The following is a 19,781-nucleotide window of genomic DNA, read 5'->3' as shown; positions in this document are numbered from 1 at the left end:
ATGAAACGGGGAAACCTAATACACACTTTGGTGTTTTTAAAATGACAGAATATGTTTTTATTATTTAAAAAATGAACATTGAAGATGATGCTGCTAAACAATACACCGCTCTAACGCATAACCACGAGTTTAAACTACATTTACAACAAATATGAAAACTATTTTCATATCACAATGTTAAATATAGAATATATAGAAGATAATGTTTTTTTTAAATGAGCCCTGTCTTCCAATGGTAAAAAATTCCCAAAGAAAATTCTTGTATCCAGAATAATATCCTGAGCTTCACCAAAAACTAATCAATTCTTCCTTATCCCAAGGGCAATCATACCACCAACTTTCATCCAAATCCGTTCAGAACTTTTCCAGATATCTTGTTCACAAACACACGAACACACACACACACACACCCGGACGGACACGATTGAATGCATTACTCCCTGGCGGGAGCAATAACAAAGTGCATTACTGAATTGGGAAATCAACTATTTTCGAGGTCAAAGGTCATCTCAAGGTGAAACTTCTAATATCGGCAATTTTCATCTGAAAAATCATCAATTTTAATCCGATTGACTCGAGCTTTGATTAAGATCGTCAATTCTAATCCTAATGAAATGGACAATTTGATGTATCCATGGAAACTTTTTATTTTGGGGAGAGGTGGATTTTGCAAGTATCTTGCTTTGCATATGATGCCTTTCTTGTTTTTGAATCGATGGGCTCATTTCAGCGGCGACAGTTTATATCAAGTCTCAATGAGGCTTGTGAAGAGGCTATGCATGCAGGGCATGGACATTAGAAGACATCATTGCACTTTTGCATCAATTGCAAGGACATAAGTACACTTAGAACGGCCCTCGGTAGAGCGCACACCTCTGCCAGTCTGAACAGCTTACATTTTGTATCCCATCGACGGGCCAGATACACACCCGGACCTTAACCAGAATCTAATGGGCTTGTTCTTGTCACCTACTCAACTCATCCACCAAGTTTTGTCGTACTCCATCCCCAACTTGTTTTTAAATATCGTGCGATATATCCTTTTTTGCCCCATCTGCCAATTGCGAAGAATCACTTTGAAACTTCTAGTATCCGGATCCAGATTTTCACCAAAATCGAATCGATTCGTCTTTGTCATACACCCAACCTGTCCACCAAGTTCCATTTGAATCGGTCGACACCATTTTGAGATATGTTCACAGACAGACAGAGGTGGAAACACAACCTCCACCCACCTCAGTTGGCAACGGTACAAACGGTCCGGGAAAGGTTTGAAGAGTGTTATGGCTCCTCTGAAGTCATTGAGAGGGCTCTTTTAAAGAAGAGTGTGCACTTCCTGGAAATTACGAACAAATATCACCAAAACGATGACTCCCCTTCTTCAGTTCAGTAATGACGCCCGTTCTTCAGTTCCATTTCTCATGTTTGTTGTTCAACTATCCTCATGTTCAACTATCACATGTTCACCTGCCAGTCACCAAAACATCATCTTTTAAGTGCTTTCTGTACTGAAGAATATTTTAAAATGACCTTATTCACTTAGATGGAGTAAATATCGCGAATATTTGAAGACGTGAGTAGGAATGGCAGGTGCTTGCCAGTATGCGTCGAAGTCGAGTACAGTGACATTCCTGCCGAAGCAGGTTTTCATGCTACCTGACGTCGGCATTTTCTTAATAAGCGTTGAATGTTCTTGCGTTGAAATGTTCAATAATAAACGTTGAACTGGCAGATAAATTGGGCCAATTAGATATTCTTGTCACAGCTGATATGGCAATCTACTCCCAAGGCACAAGAGATTTTGTGGGCGCAACCTCTGACCTTGGCAGGAATGGTGATTACGCGAATAGGAGGTATGCACCTTACTATGGCCTTCATAGCTTGTCTTGGTACTTTGTATTGTGATGGAGGACTGTTGTCCCTACTCACTGACTGAAGTGTATGCTGATGACACAGCTCGAAGATTGCTTCAAGGGAAGCGGTATTCAAGAGGTGTCCGTGGCCTCAAACTTGTACATGAACCTCTTTTCCGTATGTTCTAATCAGCCAATGGAGTCCTGGATCATATCTCGAGGGATAAGTTTGGAGTTGCACGAGCGAGACCAGAAGGTTCAAATATTAAGGGATGCATTAATGTCAAAGGATGCAAAGTCTGCTGCCCGTCTCGCAAATTAAATTGAGAATGAACATCCAAACACAATAATACAAGCCATTGATGACTTCAGGAGAGTTGGACGACAGCAATCTGAAACCTTTTGCTTTTTGGGACACCTTCTTGGATGGGGGAGATATACTACTACATGTGCTGAGACCTGAGTATGAGGCTAACTTCGAACTTCACCTGAATGCAACCTGCGAGATAATACCTTGGCTATGTTCGGATGGCAGACATGCCTAATGCAAAATTTGTACCAACATATGTGGCAGACATGAAATCCTTCAAACAAGATCACCCTACAGGCTAGAGGCACATGCATGATGGTGGATTTGTTGTTCGAAAGTCAACAAATCAATCATTCAGCTGTGTGGCAACTGACCAAGACCTTGAACAAATTGTGATTAGAAAAGGCAAAAACAAGGGAGGTGTGATTGGCCTGACTCTTCGCAAAGGTGTTCTTTCACGGTGGCTAATGACCAGACATGTGACTGCAGGATATCACAAAGTATTCAAGTCTCTACGTGATGCGAGTATCAAAACAGAGAAATGTGACGAAGAACTCCATGAAGCCAGGCTGGGCAAAGTGGAGCCTGACATTTGCCAGATCATGGATGCAGCTTTGCAGTACCAGAATCCATTTCACCTCAAAACAGTTCCTTCACAATTGATCAATATCACAACGGGACAGGTGGTTTCTGCTGGGGTGTGCAAAAGCCTGAACATCTTCCTGGACAATGGTCATAAGAAGCACCATGACATTTTTAGCCAAGCGACTGATGGAAACCACCAAGCCAAAGAGTTTCTGGGACCCAGAATCCCACACAAAAGTTGTTACTTTTGCAGACATGTAGAAGTCATTGACAACCGCGAACAAAGAAAAGTTTCTGGTGGATTCAGAAGTGCTTTTCATGGACTTTTGGTGGTTTCTAAACAGATGTAAGTTTGGAAACAGTGCTTGAGCATGAGCTGGCCACTGTACTTCCTGCTGTTTCATGATGATAATAACATGAGAAACGCTGCCAAATCTGATCTAGCAAAGGAAACTGAAGCTTCATGTGAAGAAGTACCCAGTTTGGCCACTGGAACAACTACTGCATATGTTATCGACGGCACTCGTGCGAAGCGTGAAAGATACTCTCTTCACCACCTTTGATGACTTGGCCATAGGAAGTCGGGTTATGCAGAACATCCAAGTCATCATTGGAAGGTAATCTTGGAGTTATGGCCATTGCAGTTGTCTTTGACAGATATGACCACCAGCAATCCATCAAACAAAATTGAAAGAGAAACACGTGCTGAGGATACAGGATCCACGGATGTCATCAAAGGAAGTCGCAAAGTGCCCAACTACAAGAAATTTATACAAAATTCTGCCAACAAAGCTGGTCTAGCTGCTTTCACTTTTGGATACATCATGGCCACAAGTCCGGCGATCCTTGTTGATGATCAACACATCACCACACACTGGTGGCTTCCTGTCGTAAAGCTCGTTACAAACTCTGATGTGTCTAACCTGCCAGATCTCTTTAGTTCTCATGGGGAGGCAGATACCAAGCAAGGTGCTTCATGCAATAAATTTGTCTTCTATTTTTGAGCGGATTGTAGTTCCGAGTGATGACATTGGTGTCTTAGTACTCTTGCTGTATTAGGCGAGCAAGGGAAAGTTGGGTTCATCAGTTTACATGCATGCAGGACACATCAACTAAGTCACTGATCCAAGAAGGTACATCCCCATCAGCACTATTGTGGATAAGGTTGGCAAAGATCATTGTGAGAAATTGCCTGCAGCACATACCTTGACTGGGTGCGACATGACAAGCAGCTTCTTCAAAATTGGAAAACGCACAACGTACGCCAAACTTGTGGAACATGTTATGTCCATACCTAATGCATTGAAAATGTTTTGACTTTCAGGTGGCATCCCTAATGACGTCACTGCAGCACGTGCATATATACTCGCTGTGTATGCATATAGAAATATACTATGCCCAAATCTGGACAAGTTAAGGTAAGTGTTAGCTGCAACAACAGATAAGTCAGCTGCTTAGCTTCCACCAACCGAAGATGCCTTCACCGAGCATGCCTTGCGAGCCAGGTACCAGGTAACAATTTGGTGCCATGTTGCTAATCCTGTACTGTGGGGTCAAGTTGGCAGTGGTTGGAAATTACCAGAGAACAATCGTCTTCTGACAGTTACGTACACAAAGGAAGTTGCTCCCATTCAAGGGCGAGATCGTACACACCTCGACTGCACAGATCATGATTGTAATGTTGACAGAAAATGTCAGTGTCTGCAAACATGACTAAAATGCACAGGATTTTGCAGGGAGTCAGAGTGATGAAGCTGATGATTGATTACTGACCCACGTAGTAATCAAATAACTGACCAATGCAGCAATGGAGTATCAGGAGGAATGCAAAATTACAAAGATGGAGTCATCAGGAGGCACCTGGATAGCATTCAAGTTTAAATGCAACTCCTCTACCCTCAAACTCATTGAACTACCCTCAAACCCAGGCTCAGTCAGGTGAACCCCACAAAAACTATTTGCAAGATTCACCCCTCCATAGACAGAAAACGAGAAGGAAAGAAAAGAGAGATGGAGGACAAATGAACAAATAAATCATGCATACCACACCTAACCAAACCTAACCACCCACCTAACCTAACCTAGCCTGACCTGACCTGACCTGACCTACCATAAACTAACCACAGAATGTACACAGCAATTAACGGGTACACAAATAAATACATCGGCCCTCTATTTATAATGAAATTCCCCTTCCTGTAAACACTATTGACACACTTCCGGTTTAATTAATTAATTTTAAAAAGGCTAATGAAAAATGTGAAAGAGAAAGAAACACACATCAAAGACAAAGAAAAACAACACAGGACCTAGCCTTCAGCAGTTACTCCACAAATCTGAAACGCTGCAACAGGTAAAAGCTACCAGGGGTCCGTCAGCAGAGAAGCATAGTCCACGCAGCATCAGGATATAGCACAAACATAATGAAACAAGCGTTACTAGGTCCCCCGTCGGTGAAGTGATGTGAGTTGACAAAATGGAAGACGCAAGGCCGCCATCTTGGATTTTGACGTGGCGACCCAATTTTCAATAGCGTTCTTCCTTATGCCTAGATACACCCACACACCAGATTAGAAGTTGGTACTTCGCTTATTTTTCAAGATATTCCGCTCACAAGGTTCAGACATACATGGCGTCAGACATACATGGCGGCGGCCATCTTGGATTTTGACGTGGTTGCACCCACACACCAAATTAGAATTCGGTCCTTCGCTTACGCACTCACGCACGCACGCCGGCACGCACGGACGCACACACGGACGGAGGGGAAAACCATAGTCCCCCTTTCGCTCCGCGGTGCGACGGGGGACAATAACTGACCAAATACAGCACTGGGTTATCAGAAGGAATGGAAAACAAGACAAAGATGGAGTCACCAGGAGGAACCTGAATCTGATTCAGTACCTGTACTGTGTAACTGCTGTACATTAGTACCTGTATCCTGGACATGGGATAAAACAGATAGAGTACATGTACATGTTTCCAATCACTTACTAATCAATAAATCTCATCTTATTATGAACTTTTATGGATACATGTACGATGTACTTTTCCATGTACAATAAAGGCACAACCTGTCCTTTTTTTGTTATGGGACTGTATGTCCTACCAAGGCACCATCACTGTAACTTCATACCTTAAATATTCATTGAGATTTATGATCAACTTAACATTTGTCAATAATTATATGTCAACAAAACAAGTCATTTCATCATTCATCATCATTACCTGCGCTTGAGAAGCGAAAAGCAGGGGTAGGCAGTTGGTTGCGTACATGTGGCGTACGTGTGGCGTACGTGTGCCGTGTCTGCATTAAAAAAAAAAAAATTCTCGGCAACCGTTGGTCCGACTGACACAAACATTTTAGCATAGGAGTGCCTCCGCCTGTACAATTAATTTTATTCATAATTATGACGTCATAGGTCACGTGGTACAGGCGCCATCTTGGAAAAACCGAAAAACGTTGCACCTCCCTCACCCCAGCATGCTCTCACCACATGTCCCCCACCACATGCTCCTCACCACATGCCCCTCACCACACGCCCCTCACCACACGCCCCTCACCACACGCCTCCTCACCACAAGCCCTTCACCACACGCCCCTCCCCACACGCCCCTCACCACACGCCCCTCCCCACACGCCCTCTCCCCACACGCCCCTCACCACACGTCCCCTCCCCACACGCCCCTCCCCACACGCCCTCCACCTCTCTCCAAACCACCTCTCCCCACCCCTACAAGGCTTTCATCTGCAGCTCAATGGAATACTGCTCTCCCCTCTGGGCTGGTGCTCCTGCCTCACACCTAGCTCGTCTTCACGCTGTTGAAACCAAAGCGTTCAGAATCATTGGAATCTCCCGCGATGAAGCTAACTCCAAGGGCCTTTCACTCACTCACCGCAGGCAGGTTGGTGGTCTTTCCGTCTTCTACCGACTCCTCTCCGGCCTTGCCCGCCCAGCCCTGTCTGTGCTCTGTCCCTCAAATATTCCTACAGGTCGCACAAGATCTGCCAGCAACCCTCTTATGGTCAAACTGCCAAAATCAAGACTCTCTGCTCACCTTCACTCCTTCATTCCTCTTTTCTCCCACCTCTGGAACAAACTCCCTCACTCTCTTCAATCCCACTCCACCCTCCAGGTCTTTAAAACAGCTGTTCACCACCATCTCTTATCTTCCCCCATCCAAAACCTTGATCTTTTCTACCCCCGCTAATTTCACCCCAATTCCACTTTTTTGAAATACCAACTTCTGTCCAGGAAGTCCTTGGTGTCCTTGTGTTTTATACTTCTCTCTCCCCCCCCCCCCTTCCCACGTCTCCTCCCCCCAAGCCCTCTCCCTCCCACACATCTCCCTGCTCTCAAATGTTGTGTTTGTGTGCTTCCCCTTCTCTCCCCATCTTGTCTTCCGCTCCCTCTTTTTATATATTTTGTTTGTCTGGTTGATTTGTTTGTGAAGTAAATGTTAGCTCTTTCACGAGCCTCGATTCTGTATACAAAAAAAAACAAAAACCTCCAAATCTCCAAAACCGCTCCATGGAAAATTATGAAAGGTAGCTCGTTGTAAAGTACTCACCGTGGGCAATAACATATGTTAATGATGATGCCTTATAATTAATTATAGGTGCGTTCATTATGACGTCATAAATAGACAAGTAGAAGGCTTGATCAGATCAGTATGAAATTTCTTGAGCTTGGGATAAATTGGTCAGGAAAGAAAGTCTGATGACGTCATTGGTCACGTGGTTCGGCAGCTTTATTTTTGACGTCGCTTTTAACTCCTTGTGACGTTTACATACATTTGCAGAAATTAATTTTTTAACCACAGTCAGTGTTGGATGCAGATCTGCGATCTGTGCAAAGCGTGACCGTAATACAACTTCGGGTTTGCTACTTGTCCCGTTGACAGACACCAATGGATGGACAATAACTTGTGATCAACGACACGGGCGTTTAACTTGCAATAGCTCAAGGGAAAACTGTATCAGCGGACAATGGGTTTTGAAATGTGCTCATTGTGACGTCATATGCTCACGGCTTCGTTCCGCCGTTGCTTCCCCATCTTGCATTCGTATTGTCTTGCGTGAAGAAGAACCGGGAAATTGTTCATTGAACGTGGACCTGAGGGGTCGTAGCTCCGCCCCTCGTCTTTCTCCTCGCCCACACCCATTGGCCAGACAGCGTGGTGAGATGCGCTTTCCGATTGGCTGAGAGACGGTCACGTGAGGCACAATGTCGCGCTGGGCCTGAAGAGATTGGTGTCGTTGGCGGTTTGTGGAGATTTCGGGTTCCTTGTTTTCATTTGTCAGTGTTCGGTTCATTTTGTGAGTGAAAGCAAATCGCTCGTTACTCTCCGGACTTGAACGGCTGCACTCGTAACGGCGACGCGACGGAGGAAGTCTGCGGAGCGTAAGTGGACGCCGTGTCGTCGCTGCTCGATGAGTTTCGGACTTTTTTTTTTTTTTTTTTTTTCCTGTAATACGTTGTTTGGTTATTTCCGTGTTTTCTCACAAATGTTCTTTCCTTCACGAATGATTTATTTCCCCGAAGTCTCTCATTCCTCGCTACCTGTTACCTTTTCACCTGTTTCACTCGTATCCCCAATAAAAGAACACTATCAATCTGGTTGATGGTAGCGTGATAGACTAAGGAGTCGTCTATTTATTACGTATCCCTCCTCTGCACCTCTCTGTTTCCTTTCAAGGTTAATGCAACCATTCCTCCCCCTTACCACTTACTCAGGTTAACACAACAAGTTGTTAATGTGGTACTAAATTCGGTTTGATGTTATCTCTTTCCACACCCCTTTTCCACACCCCTTTTCCACACCCCTTCTCCACACCCCCTTACGCACACCTCTCCAAACCACCTCTCAACCACACCCACAACATCCACTCACCACATCCCTCCCTCCAGCATCCTCTCACCACATGCCCCCCACCACATGCGCCTCCCCACACACCCTCCCCCACACGCCCCTCACCACACGCCCTCTCCCCACACGCCCTCTCCCCACACGCGCTCTCCCCACACGCCCTCTCCCCACACGCCTCCTCACCACAGGTTCCTCACCACAGGCCCCTCACCACACGCCTCCTCCCCACACGCTCCTCACCACACGCTCCTCACCACACGCCCCTCACCACACGCCTCCTCCCCACACGCCCTTCCCCACTCACCCTCTCCCCATTCACCCTCTCGCCACACGTCCTCTCGCCACCCACCCTCTCACCACAGGCCCTCTTCCCACACGGCCTCTCCACATCCTCTACTCACCCTCCTCTCCTCACCCTCCTCCCTACACCTCCTCCCTAAACTCCCCTCTCTAAACCCGCCTCTCTAAACCCCCCTCTCTAAACCCCCCTCTCTAAACCCCCCTCTCTAAACCCTCCTCTCTAAACCCTCCTCTAAACCCCCCTCCCTAAACCCCTCTCCTGAAACCCCCTCCCAACAGCTCCTCCCCACAGCTACATCCCCCTCCCCACATCCCCCTCCCCACATCCTCCTCCCCACATCCCCCTCCCCACATCCCCCTCCCCACATCCCCCTCCCCACATCCCCTCCCCACATCCCCCTCCCCACATCCTCCTCCCCACATCCTCCTCCCCACATCCTCCTCCCTACATCCTCCTCCCTACATCCTTCTCCCCACATCCTCCTCCCCACATCCCCCTCCCCACATCTCCCTCCCCACATCTCCCTCCCCCTCCCCCTCCCCCCACCCCACATCCTCCTCTGCACATCCTCCTCTGCACATCCTCCTCCCTACATCCTTCTCCCCACATCCTCCTCCCCACATCCCCCTCCCCACATCTCCCTCCCCCTCCCCCTCCCCCTCCCCACATCCTCCTCCCCACATCCTCCTCCCCACATCCTCCTCCTTACATCCTTCTCCCCACATCCTCCTCCCCACATCCCCCTCCCCACATCTCCCTCCCCCTCCCCCTCCCCCGCCCCACATCCTCCTCTGCACATCCCCCTCCCCACATCCCCCCCTCTCCCTCCCCACATCCTCCTCCCCACATCCCTCTCCCCACATCCCTCTCCCCACATCCCCTCCCCACATCCCCTCCCCACATCCCCTCCCCACATCCCCTCCCCACATCCCCTCCCCACATCTCCTCCCCCTCTCCCTCCCCACATCCCCTCCCCACATCCCCTCCCCACATCCCCTCCCCACATCCCCTCCCCACATTCCCCTCCCCACATACCCCTCCCCACATACCCCTCCCCACATACCCCTCCCCACATACCCCTCCCCACATACCCCTCCCCACATACCCCTCCCCACATACCCCTCCCCACATACCCCTCCCCACATACCCCTCCCCACATACCCTTCCCCACATACCCCTCCCCACAACCCCTTCCCCACAACCCCCTCCCCTCTCACACCCCCATCCTCACACCCCCATCCTCACACCCCCATCCCCACACCCCCATCCACACACCCCCATCCCCACACCCCCATCCCTATACTCGCATCCCCACACCCCCATCCCCACACCCCCATCCCTATACTCGCATCCACACCCCCAACCCCACACCCCCATCCCTATATTTGCATCCCCACATCCCCACACCCCCATCCCCACACCCCCATCCCTATACTCGCATCCCCACACCCCCATCCCCACACCCCCATCCCCACACCCCCATCCCCACACCCCCCATCCCTATACTCGCATCCCCACACCCCCATCCCCACACCCCCATCCCCACACCCCCATCCCCACACCCCCATCCCTATACTCGCATCCCCACACCCCCATCCCCACAACCCCATCCCCACAACCCCATCCCCACACCCCCATCCCTTTACTTGCATCCCCACACCCCCATCCCCACACCCCCATCCCCACACCCCCATCCCTATACTCGCATCCCCACACCCCCAACCCCACACTCCCATCCCCACACCCCCATCCCTTTACTCGCATCTCCACACCCCCATCCCCACACCCCCATCCCTATACTCGCATCCCCACACCCCCATCCCCACAACCCCATCCCCACAACCCCATCCCCACACCCCCATCCCTATACTTGCATCCCCACACCCCCATCCCCACACCCCCATCCCCACACCCCCATCCCTATACTCGCATCCCCACACCCCCAACCCCACACTCCCATCCCCACACCCCCATCCCTATACTCGCATCTCCACACCCCCATCCCCACAACCCCATCCCCACAACCCCATCCCCACAACCCCATCCCCACAACCCCATCCCCACACCCCCATCCCCACAACCCCATCCCCACACCCCCATCCCCACACCCCCATCCCCACACCCCCATCCCCACACCCCCATCCCTATACTCGCATCCCCACACCCCCATCCCCACACCCCCATCCCTATACTCGCATCCCCACACCCCCATCCCCACACCCCCATCCCCACACCCCCAACCCCACACTCCCATCCCCACACCCCCATCCCTATACTCGCATCCCCACACCCCCATCCCCACAACCCCATCCCCACAACCCCATCCCCACACCCCCATCCCCACACCCCCATCCCCACACCCCCATCCCTATACTCGCATCCCCACACCCCCATCCCTATACTCGCATCCCCACACCCCCAACCCCACGCACTCCTCCGAAAAATCCTCCTCTTCAAACTCCTCCTCCCCACACCCCATCTCACCACATCCCTCCCCCTAGCTCCCCTTCCCCCACACCCTCTCTCATCACACCCACACCCCCTCTTACCCCATTCCTTCTCCCTACCCTCTCTCCACACTTCCTCACCTCTCCCTGTCACCCCATTTTTCTTGGATCATCCGTAGTGGAATTGTTTGTTTTGTTTTTAATATTTGACTAAAGCTTGTGTAAGGACTTGATAGTCAAATAGAACGATGACCTTAAATTATGGATGTCACAAAGCACATCGAAAGAGGAGGTTGGGTAACGTTCTTGTACTTTGGTTATCATGAGAATGAGTTTATAACTTCAACTTATCAGATTCATCCTGCACTTGTCAGGTTGCGTTCAAGTGACTTTGGTTCGTGAATATTAAATCTATTGTGAACTGGGTGCACTCATCGTACAGGGTCTTCCACAAATCCCTTTAGGCCCAAACCTTTTCCTTAGTTGTGAGAATAAATCAAAGAGATTGACTTGTTCATCTAGTTTTGTGCACGCACGCACACATACATACATACACGCACACATACACGCACACATACACGCACACATACACGTACACATACACGCACACGCACACATACATATATACTTGCGCACATACATATTACAGTTAAATATCTAGACATTCTAGAGGATCCATGTGAGAACCATTGTTCACCTGAAACAATAAAACTCCTCTTGACATGGGGTAAAGGGACTTGTGGACCAGGTATGCATGTTGACAAACACGTGTTCCATTTTGCGGGATTTAAGTCATTGACAGTGGCTGTTGTAGTTTGGCATGAACGTTTTCTTTTCCGTGATGTTAGGACGAATGTAACTCGTAGTCTGTCTGTGAATGCCATGCACACCTTGTCACATTTCTCCTGAGTGCCGTCCTACGTTATTCCTGTAGACTATAGGTTCTCAAAGTGGTCCCTACCGCCCCCCAGTGGGCGCTGGGAACTTTCAGGGGGGCGCTCGAGAGTGCACGGGTGGTAGGGGGGCGCTGGCAATGATTTGGGGGGCACTGGCGATTTAGAGGAGCAGCGGCGATTTGGAGCGCTCATTGGGCTTCCTGCAGTCTGAACAGGTTACCCGGCGCCATTCGGCAAATTGGCCATCCAATCAACGACCACATTCTTTCCCCCTTCGCATGGTTTTTATGATCACATATTCGCTGATGTCGTGTAGGTATTTTCTTGTCCATACATGCTCATGCAACAAACATGATAGTGTATGACACCAGCGAAATACTATTGGCATTGGCGGCCAATAGTACAACACTAATTTTTGTCACGTGGTGCCATTTCAACCAATCGGCTTGCAAGAATCTTTTTATGCGGGATATAATACACTCTATTCGTGCTGGACTATTCAACGTGCCTGGTTCAACTTTACAGCCTGGCCTTGCCAGCACAGACATTGGGCAAGGTATGAACAGTCAGTGTTAGCGCTGGTATTAGTCGTTCGACATTTTGGCGTGTTAATTTCGTTATTCAAAAAAGCTTCACGTGCGGTCGGCTTCAAGATGTCGGCCTCAAAGAAAAAGTGTCAGTTTTCCGTTGAATACATCAAGTATGGATTCATTCCAATTCATTCCATCTCCGACGAACAAACAGTTACCGATGTGTTTGTTGTGTGGTATCACGCTGTCCAATGAAGCAATGAAACCATCTCGACTGAGCGAGCACCTGAGTAAAAAGCACAGTGATAAGGCTCGCGCAGAGGTCAGCTATTTCCAATCGCTGAAAGAGAAATTTGAGAAGCGATCCACGGTAACGACGATGTTCAAAGCCAGCCAAAAGCTCGTGGATAAAGGACTGGAAGCATCGTATAAGCTGTCATTGCTCATCGCCAGATCTGGAAAACCGTATTCAATCGGCGAACAGTTGATCAAACCAGCTGTTGGGGAAGTGATAAAAACCGTTATGGGCCAGGATCCGAATCCAGTTCTCTTGTCGATTGCGCTCAGCAATGATTCCGTGGCCAGGCGGATTGATGAAATGTCATCAGATGTAGAAGATAAGCTGTGTAGTGAGCTGAGAAGCACACACTTCGCCATCCAGCTGGATGAGTCCACTTTGCGTGACAGTGAAGCTCTGTTACTCTGCTACGTTCACTTCATCCGTGATCAGGAAATGGTGGAAGAAATGTTGTTTGCCCGCTCTCTCCAGACCGATACGAAGGGTTCTTCCATCTTCCAAACGTTGGAGAAGTACTTTACTGATAACATACCGATGGAGAACATTCTCGCTTGCGCGACGGACGGGGCACCAGCGATGGTTCGTCGCCAGCGTGGTTTTATTACGCTTCTGAAGAACCAAGTACCGTCCGTGTTCGCCATTCACTGTGTTGTGTACCGCCAGCATCTTGTAGCAAAAGCTCTCAGCACCAGACTTCATACATCACTCCAAACAGTAATCAAAGCAGTGAATAAAATCAAGGTGTCTCTTCATGATCGGCTGTTTCGTCAGCTTTGCCAGGAGAACGATGAGGCATTCGAGCGGCTCCTGTTGCACACCGAAGTTCGATGGTTGTCCAAAGGCGCTTGTTTGACCTGTTTCCTCAACAGTGGTCGGGTTTCTGTCGGAAATTGATACGGAGCTATCGGAGAAAGTGAATGCGATTGAGCATGATGTGGCTTACCTCACGGACATATTCAGTACACTGAATTATGTCAACAAACAACTCCAGGGTGACCATATGACGCTGATTAAAGCAAAGAAAGTGATCGGCCCGTTCGTAACCAAGGCGACTCTGCACAGGGAAACCCTCGGCCGCAGAGATATGTACCACTTTCCACAGTTGGCAAAGGAAACTGCTGTTTCTGATGAAGAGCTGCTCGTTTATTGCAATCACCGTGAGAAGATTCGTGGAGATATGGAACAGCGTTTCAGAGACATGCTAGAACTGTCGGTGCCAGCATGGGTGATCAACCCATTCAAATGTGACATTCAAGATGTGAAGCGCGAATTACAGGACGAAATTATCAACCTCCACAATGATGATGAGGCGAAGGCAAGATTCTCGCAGCATGAATACGGCAAATTCTGGATTCTGGAGCGGGGCGAATACCCCGCAATGTGTACAGAGGCAGAACTGCTGCTGATGGCGTTCCCCACATCATACCTAGTTGAAAGGGGGTTCAGCGCCGTGGTGGTGCTGCTGACCAAGTATCGAAACCGCCTTGACATTACCAAGAGGGGCGATCTGCGTCTCTACCTCACTGAGATGGAGCCAAACGTTCGTAATCTCGCACCGAGTCACCAGGCCCACCCTTCACACTAACGGTATTTGGGCCTGTGATAACAGATTCCCAGTTTGCCTCACCTGGGCCTGTTCTGCTGAAACATTGTAGGTCGTGCAAAATAAAATAAAAAGTAAAGTAAAATATTATTCAGAAAATATTTGGCTTCTGTTATTTTTGCTTCCTATCTACATAAGTTCTGGGTGTCCGACCACGAACGATAGGACAAGGGGGGCATTGGGCCGGTCCAAGAGGGCAGAAGGGGGTGGTAGTCCAAAAAAGTTTGAGAACCACTGCTGTAGACCCAGGATTCTAACATCATGTCTGGTTTGCTGAGACTTTTGAGGGATTATTGACCCAAGGAATCCAAACTCGCACAACATTATTGTGTTGGGAATAATGCACCGTCAGATTCCGGAATGTTTTTCCCCCTTTCCCATTCAAATCGCCCTGCTCGTTCCTGTTTTTCCTGTTCCCTTCCTGCCCGGTGCAAAATCCCATTTGCGACGATCTATCGTGAAGGGACTGAACCCGATCCCGTCTGCTCCTGCCTCTTCATCCCCAGCCCTGCCGATGCCCTCCAAATCTGCTCCTGCCCTCCATCCCACCACCCCTCCCACTAACCCAGCTATGCAACACCCAACGTTTTCCATTTGATCCACAAGGCACCCGAGACGTCGTTGGATTTTCTCTTGATCTTCCTGACAGCTTGCCACCCCATTCCCAGATGCCCTCTGTCTAACAAACGTTTCCTTCATACGACACCCTGGGCAGAGTTGCCCTCCCTAGACCGAGTTATTCCTTGTACAGCTGTCATTTACATCGGTAGCCCCCCTTTCCTCTTTCCAATCCCCCACCTCACCATTTCAACCACCCCCAATGGAATTCAATATATAAATCTTTCTCTATTCTGTCCTCGTCACAAGTGACACGGCACGACGATGCAGACAATTAAACAGCATTCCAACAACATCCGCAAAGACCGGATGCTTTTCAGAACTCCATTGCATTTATTGAAAAAAACAATGTAGTTACAGGTGGCAGGGAACAACGTTGTTATTCCTTGGTTACTTGGTGTGAAACTATTATGCATTTTAGGGCTACAATGTGAGCAGATGAAACTGGAGTAATAAGAGAACACAACAAAGTGCTTCTTCTTCTTCTTTACAGCAATTGACATGTCTGTGAACCACGAGCATTATTGGTCACATGACCACACAGCTCCTGGACAAGGCAGTGAAAAACAAATTTGAATTACATTGAACTCTAATGACCCCGAGAGGGCGTTTCAACGTAATAAATAAGATGCATACTTGTAAATATAGAATACGCCACACCTGGCATCTATCAGATGGCACTTTATCTGCGACAAGTTTACGTTTTGTATCGCACTGATAGGCCCAATCCGGATTCAGACCTGAACCAAAAGTCTAATTCGCTTGTTCTTGTTGCCTAACCAACTCGTTCACCTACTTTTGTTATAACTCGTCGACAACTTTGAGATATCGTGTTTTATATCGGTTTTTTTTTGCCCCATCTCTCAATGGTGAAGATTCACTTAAAAAATTCTCGGATCCTGATCCCGATCTTCACCAAATGTAATCATTTCAACCTTGTCACACACCCAACCTCTCCACCAAATTTTGTCTGAACCCACCCACAACTTTTTGAGATATCCTGCTCGAAAACATTAATTACCTCCGCCACCGAAGGTGGATGGAGGTTATGTTTTCACCCCTGTCTGTCTGTCTGTCTGTCTGTTTCTCCGTTTGTGAAAGAAATATCACAAAAAGTTGTGGACGGATTCGGACGAAATTTGGCAGAGATGTAGCGTATGTGACAAGGACGAAATTATTCCATTTTGGTGAAGATCCGGATTCGGATTCTGATATAAGAATTATTTAATTTTTAAAGTGATTCTTCACCATTGGGAGATAGGGCCAAAAACGATACACAGCAGGATATCTCAAAAAGTTATGGATGGATTTGGACGAAACTTGTTGGACAGGTTGTGTGTGTGACGAGGAAGAATCCTATTCAATTTTGGTGAAGATCCGGATCTGGATCCGGCTAGTCAAATTTTTTAAGTGATTCTTCACCATTGAGTGATATGGCCAACCAGGTGGAGGTATGCTCTCTACTGAGTGACGTTCTAGTTAAGTGTGAAGTGATTGACAAGGTGACGAGATTAACTTGATCTGAGAAAACGCACAAACAAAAACAAACAAACAAAAAAAAAAACACACAAGTCAAATGAAAGGAGGATGAGGAAATATTTTTAGCAATGAATGAGAAAGAAAGCCTGTTGAACATGTGGAAGGCCTAACTAGTCAAGAGATGCACAAAATCAAATAGCCAAACAGGCCTGCAAAGACATGGCAATGAGTACACAATACGAAACGGAGAGAGGACGGCAAAAAGACAAATGCGGAACTGTTTACTTGACTTTGGAAGCAGGTCACTGAGATGAGTGAAGAAGCTTCCAAACCAGGAAACGAAGTCCTTAAAACGTATATTGACATTGGAGTTCTCGGTTCGTGCAATTGGTGGAAATAAAATATTGCAAAGCCAACCTTGCGTATATTAATTTATAGATCATTAATAAGCAAGTCGTAAAAGTAAACCCTATTCTTGGTCCCCTGACTGGGTTACTGTACTACAATATGATCCGATGTGTGTATCAATGCTGCTTTGGCTTTGGCTTTTGCATTGGATTTACAATTGGACATTTTCAAGAATTCCCGAAGTTAATTAAGCCAGTGTGTTAAATAGATTTTTCCAAACAGTTGACAAAGCGCAAATTTACCACCATTGGAAACGTGGTGAGGTTGATGCTCTGCTGCTCTTCTCCCGGCCAGATATACTCTAATCAGTAATCAGATACTCTGCTCCCGGCCTTCATAGTGATAGTGGCCTGTGTATCCTTGCAATGTGCACGAAGAGAAAAAAGAAAAAGAGGGACAGGGCCACTTCACGCACAACTACTCCAACTAGTCTGAGCAATTGATTCAAACTCGGGGCAACATTTTCAAGGTTAATTCCCCGACTACGGATCCTGCAAAGTCCCACATGCAAGCAACTGCTAATGTGTTTATTACCTCCGTCGCCAAAGGTGGATGGAGGTTGTTTTCACCCTATTTGTTTATTTGCGAGAAGGATATCTAGAATGGTTATGAACCGGTTTCAACAAACTTGGTGGACAGGCTTGGTGTGTGACCAGGACAAATTGCTTAGATTTTGATGAAGATCTGGATCCGGATCCAAGAATTTAAAGTGATTCTTCACAATTGAGAGACAGGGGCCAAAACTACAGCGCCTTCAGAAAGTATTCATGCCCCTTCACTTTTTCACATTTTGTTGTTGCAGCCTGAATTTAAAATGGGTTTAATTAAGATTTTATTTTTTTTGTCAATGACCGACACATAATACCCCATAATGTCAAAGTGGAATTTATTTTTGGAAATTTTAATGAAATCATTAAAAATGAAATACAGAAATATCTAACTTACGTAAGTATTCAACCCCCCGATTGAATATTTCATAGACGCGCCTTTGGCAGTGATCACAGCTTTGAGTCTTCTTGGAAATGTCTATCGGCTTTGCACATCTAGATGCAAATTTCATTCTCAAAGGAATTCAAGGGCTGGGCCACTCAAGGACTTTCACGTTCTTGTTCTGAAGCCATTCCAGTGTTGCTCTGGCTGTATACTTGGGGTCATTGTCTTGTTGGAACGTAAACCTTTGCCGCAGTCTAAGGTCTTTTGCACTCTGAAACAGGTTCTCCTCATGGATTTGCCTGTATTGGCTCCATTCATTGTTCCCCATATCCTTACAAGTCTTCCAGTCCCTGCCGTTGAAAAGCATCCCCATAGCATAATGATGCCACCACCATGTTTTACGGTGGGGATGTTGTTAGGTGGGTGCGCTGTGCACTGTTTCCGCCAGATGTAGAGCTTTGCATTCAGGCCAGAGTTCAATTTTCATCCAATCAGACCACAAAATCCTTTGCCTCATGCTGTATTTGACTCTTTTTTTCTTTTTTGCAAACTCCAGGAGTGCTGTCATGTCCCTTTTTCTCGGGAGTGGCTTACATCTGGCCACTCTCCCATAAGTCGAAGATTTGTGAAGTGCTGCAGAAACTGTTGTCCTTCCGGCAAGTTCTCACATCTCAGCCAAGGAACTCTATAGTTCCGTCTGAGTGGCCATTGGGTTCTTGGTCACCTTCCTGACCAAGGTCCTTCTTGCCCGGTTCCTTAGTTTGGTCGAATGGCCATATTCCTTTGAGTCTGGGTAGTTACATATTCTTTCCATTTCCTAATGATGGAGCTCACTGTGTTTTTGGGAACTTTCAACACTCTAGAAATTGTTTTATACCCTTCACCAGATCTATGCCTCCTCACAATTCCATCTCAGAGTTCTACAAACAGGTCCTTGGACTACATGGAAGAGTTTCTACTCTGACATTCACTGCCAACTGTGGGCCTTGTATATATAGAAAGGTGTGTTTCTTTCTAAATCATGTCCAGTCAATTGATTGGGCCACAGGTGGACTCCAATCGAGTTGAAGAGACATTTCAAGGATGATAGGTAATTGGATGCACCTAAGCTCAATTTGGAGTGTCACAGCAAAGGTGTTGAATAATTAATTGACTCACAACATTTCAGCTTTTCATTTTTAATTATTTTGGAAAAATAAAAAAATTAATTCCACTTTGACATTATGTGTAGATCAGAGACAAAATATCAATTTAATCCATTTTCAATTCAGGATGTAACACAACAAAATGTGAAAAAGTCAAAGGGTGTGAATACTTTCTGAAGGCATTGTATATGTATATATAACATGATATTTTAAAAAGTTGCGGACGAGTTATGACTAAAATTGGGGGGGGGGGGGGGGGGTGAGATGATTAGGTGAAAGAGCAAGCCAGTTATATTTTGTTTCAGGTCCAAATCCAGATCCTGCGTATCGGTGGGATACACAACATAAACTGTTCACCCTGGCGGAGGTATGCACTCTATCGAGTGGTGCCGTTATAGTTGTATGTTAAAAAGCACATTCCCAGAGTAAGATTGTAAAACATGTCCCATTTTAATATGCTACAACTCCATAGCTCGTAACACATAAACACAATCCAGTTACAGA

At 47.1% G+C, this 19,781-nt stretch overlaps 2 protein-coding genes across 3 annotated transcripts in view; both read left to right on the top strand.

The window, feature by feature from the left end:
- The first annotated feature begins 7,906 nt into the window (after positions 1-7,906).
- LOC137438166 (adiponectin receptor protein 1) overlaps positions 7,907-19,781 on the top strand; it is a 44,949-nt gene continuing 33,074 nt past the window's right edge. Inside the window, exon 1 of one of the 2 annotated variants that reach the window (XM_078766520.1) lies at positions 7,907-8,153. The gene's annotated coding sequence lies outside the window, so the exon portion shown is untranslated. The remainder of the gene's footprint in view (positions 8,154-19,781) is intronic. The other variant, XM_078766519.1, reaches the window with a different exon arrangement.
- LOC144888389 (protein FAM200C-like) lies at positions 11,302-13,985 on the top strand. The gene has a single exon (XM_078766249.1). It carries the CDS (start codon positions 12,966-12,968, stop codon positions 13,983-13,985), a length of 1,020 nt encoding a protein of 339 aa, XP_078622375.1. The 5' UTR covers positions 11,302-12,965.

Source organism: Myxine glutinosa, chromosome 12 (assembly GCF_964187855.1).
Source record: "Myxine glutinosa chromosome 12, kmMyxGlut1.1, whole genome shotgun sequence".
NCBI classification, from domain to species: domain Eukaryota; kingdom Metazoa; phylum Chordata; class Myxini; order Myxiniformes; family Myxinidae; genus Myxine; species Myxine glutinosa.
This window is presented reverse-complemented; position numbering and strand designations above follow the sequence as displayed.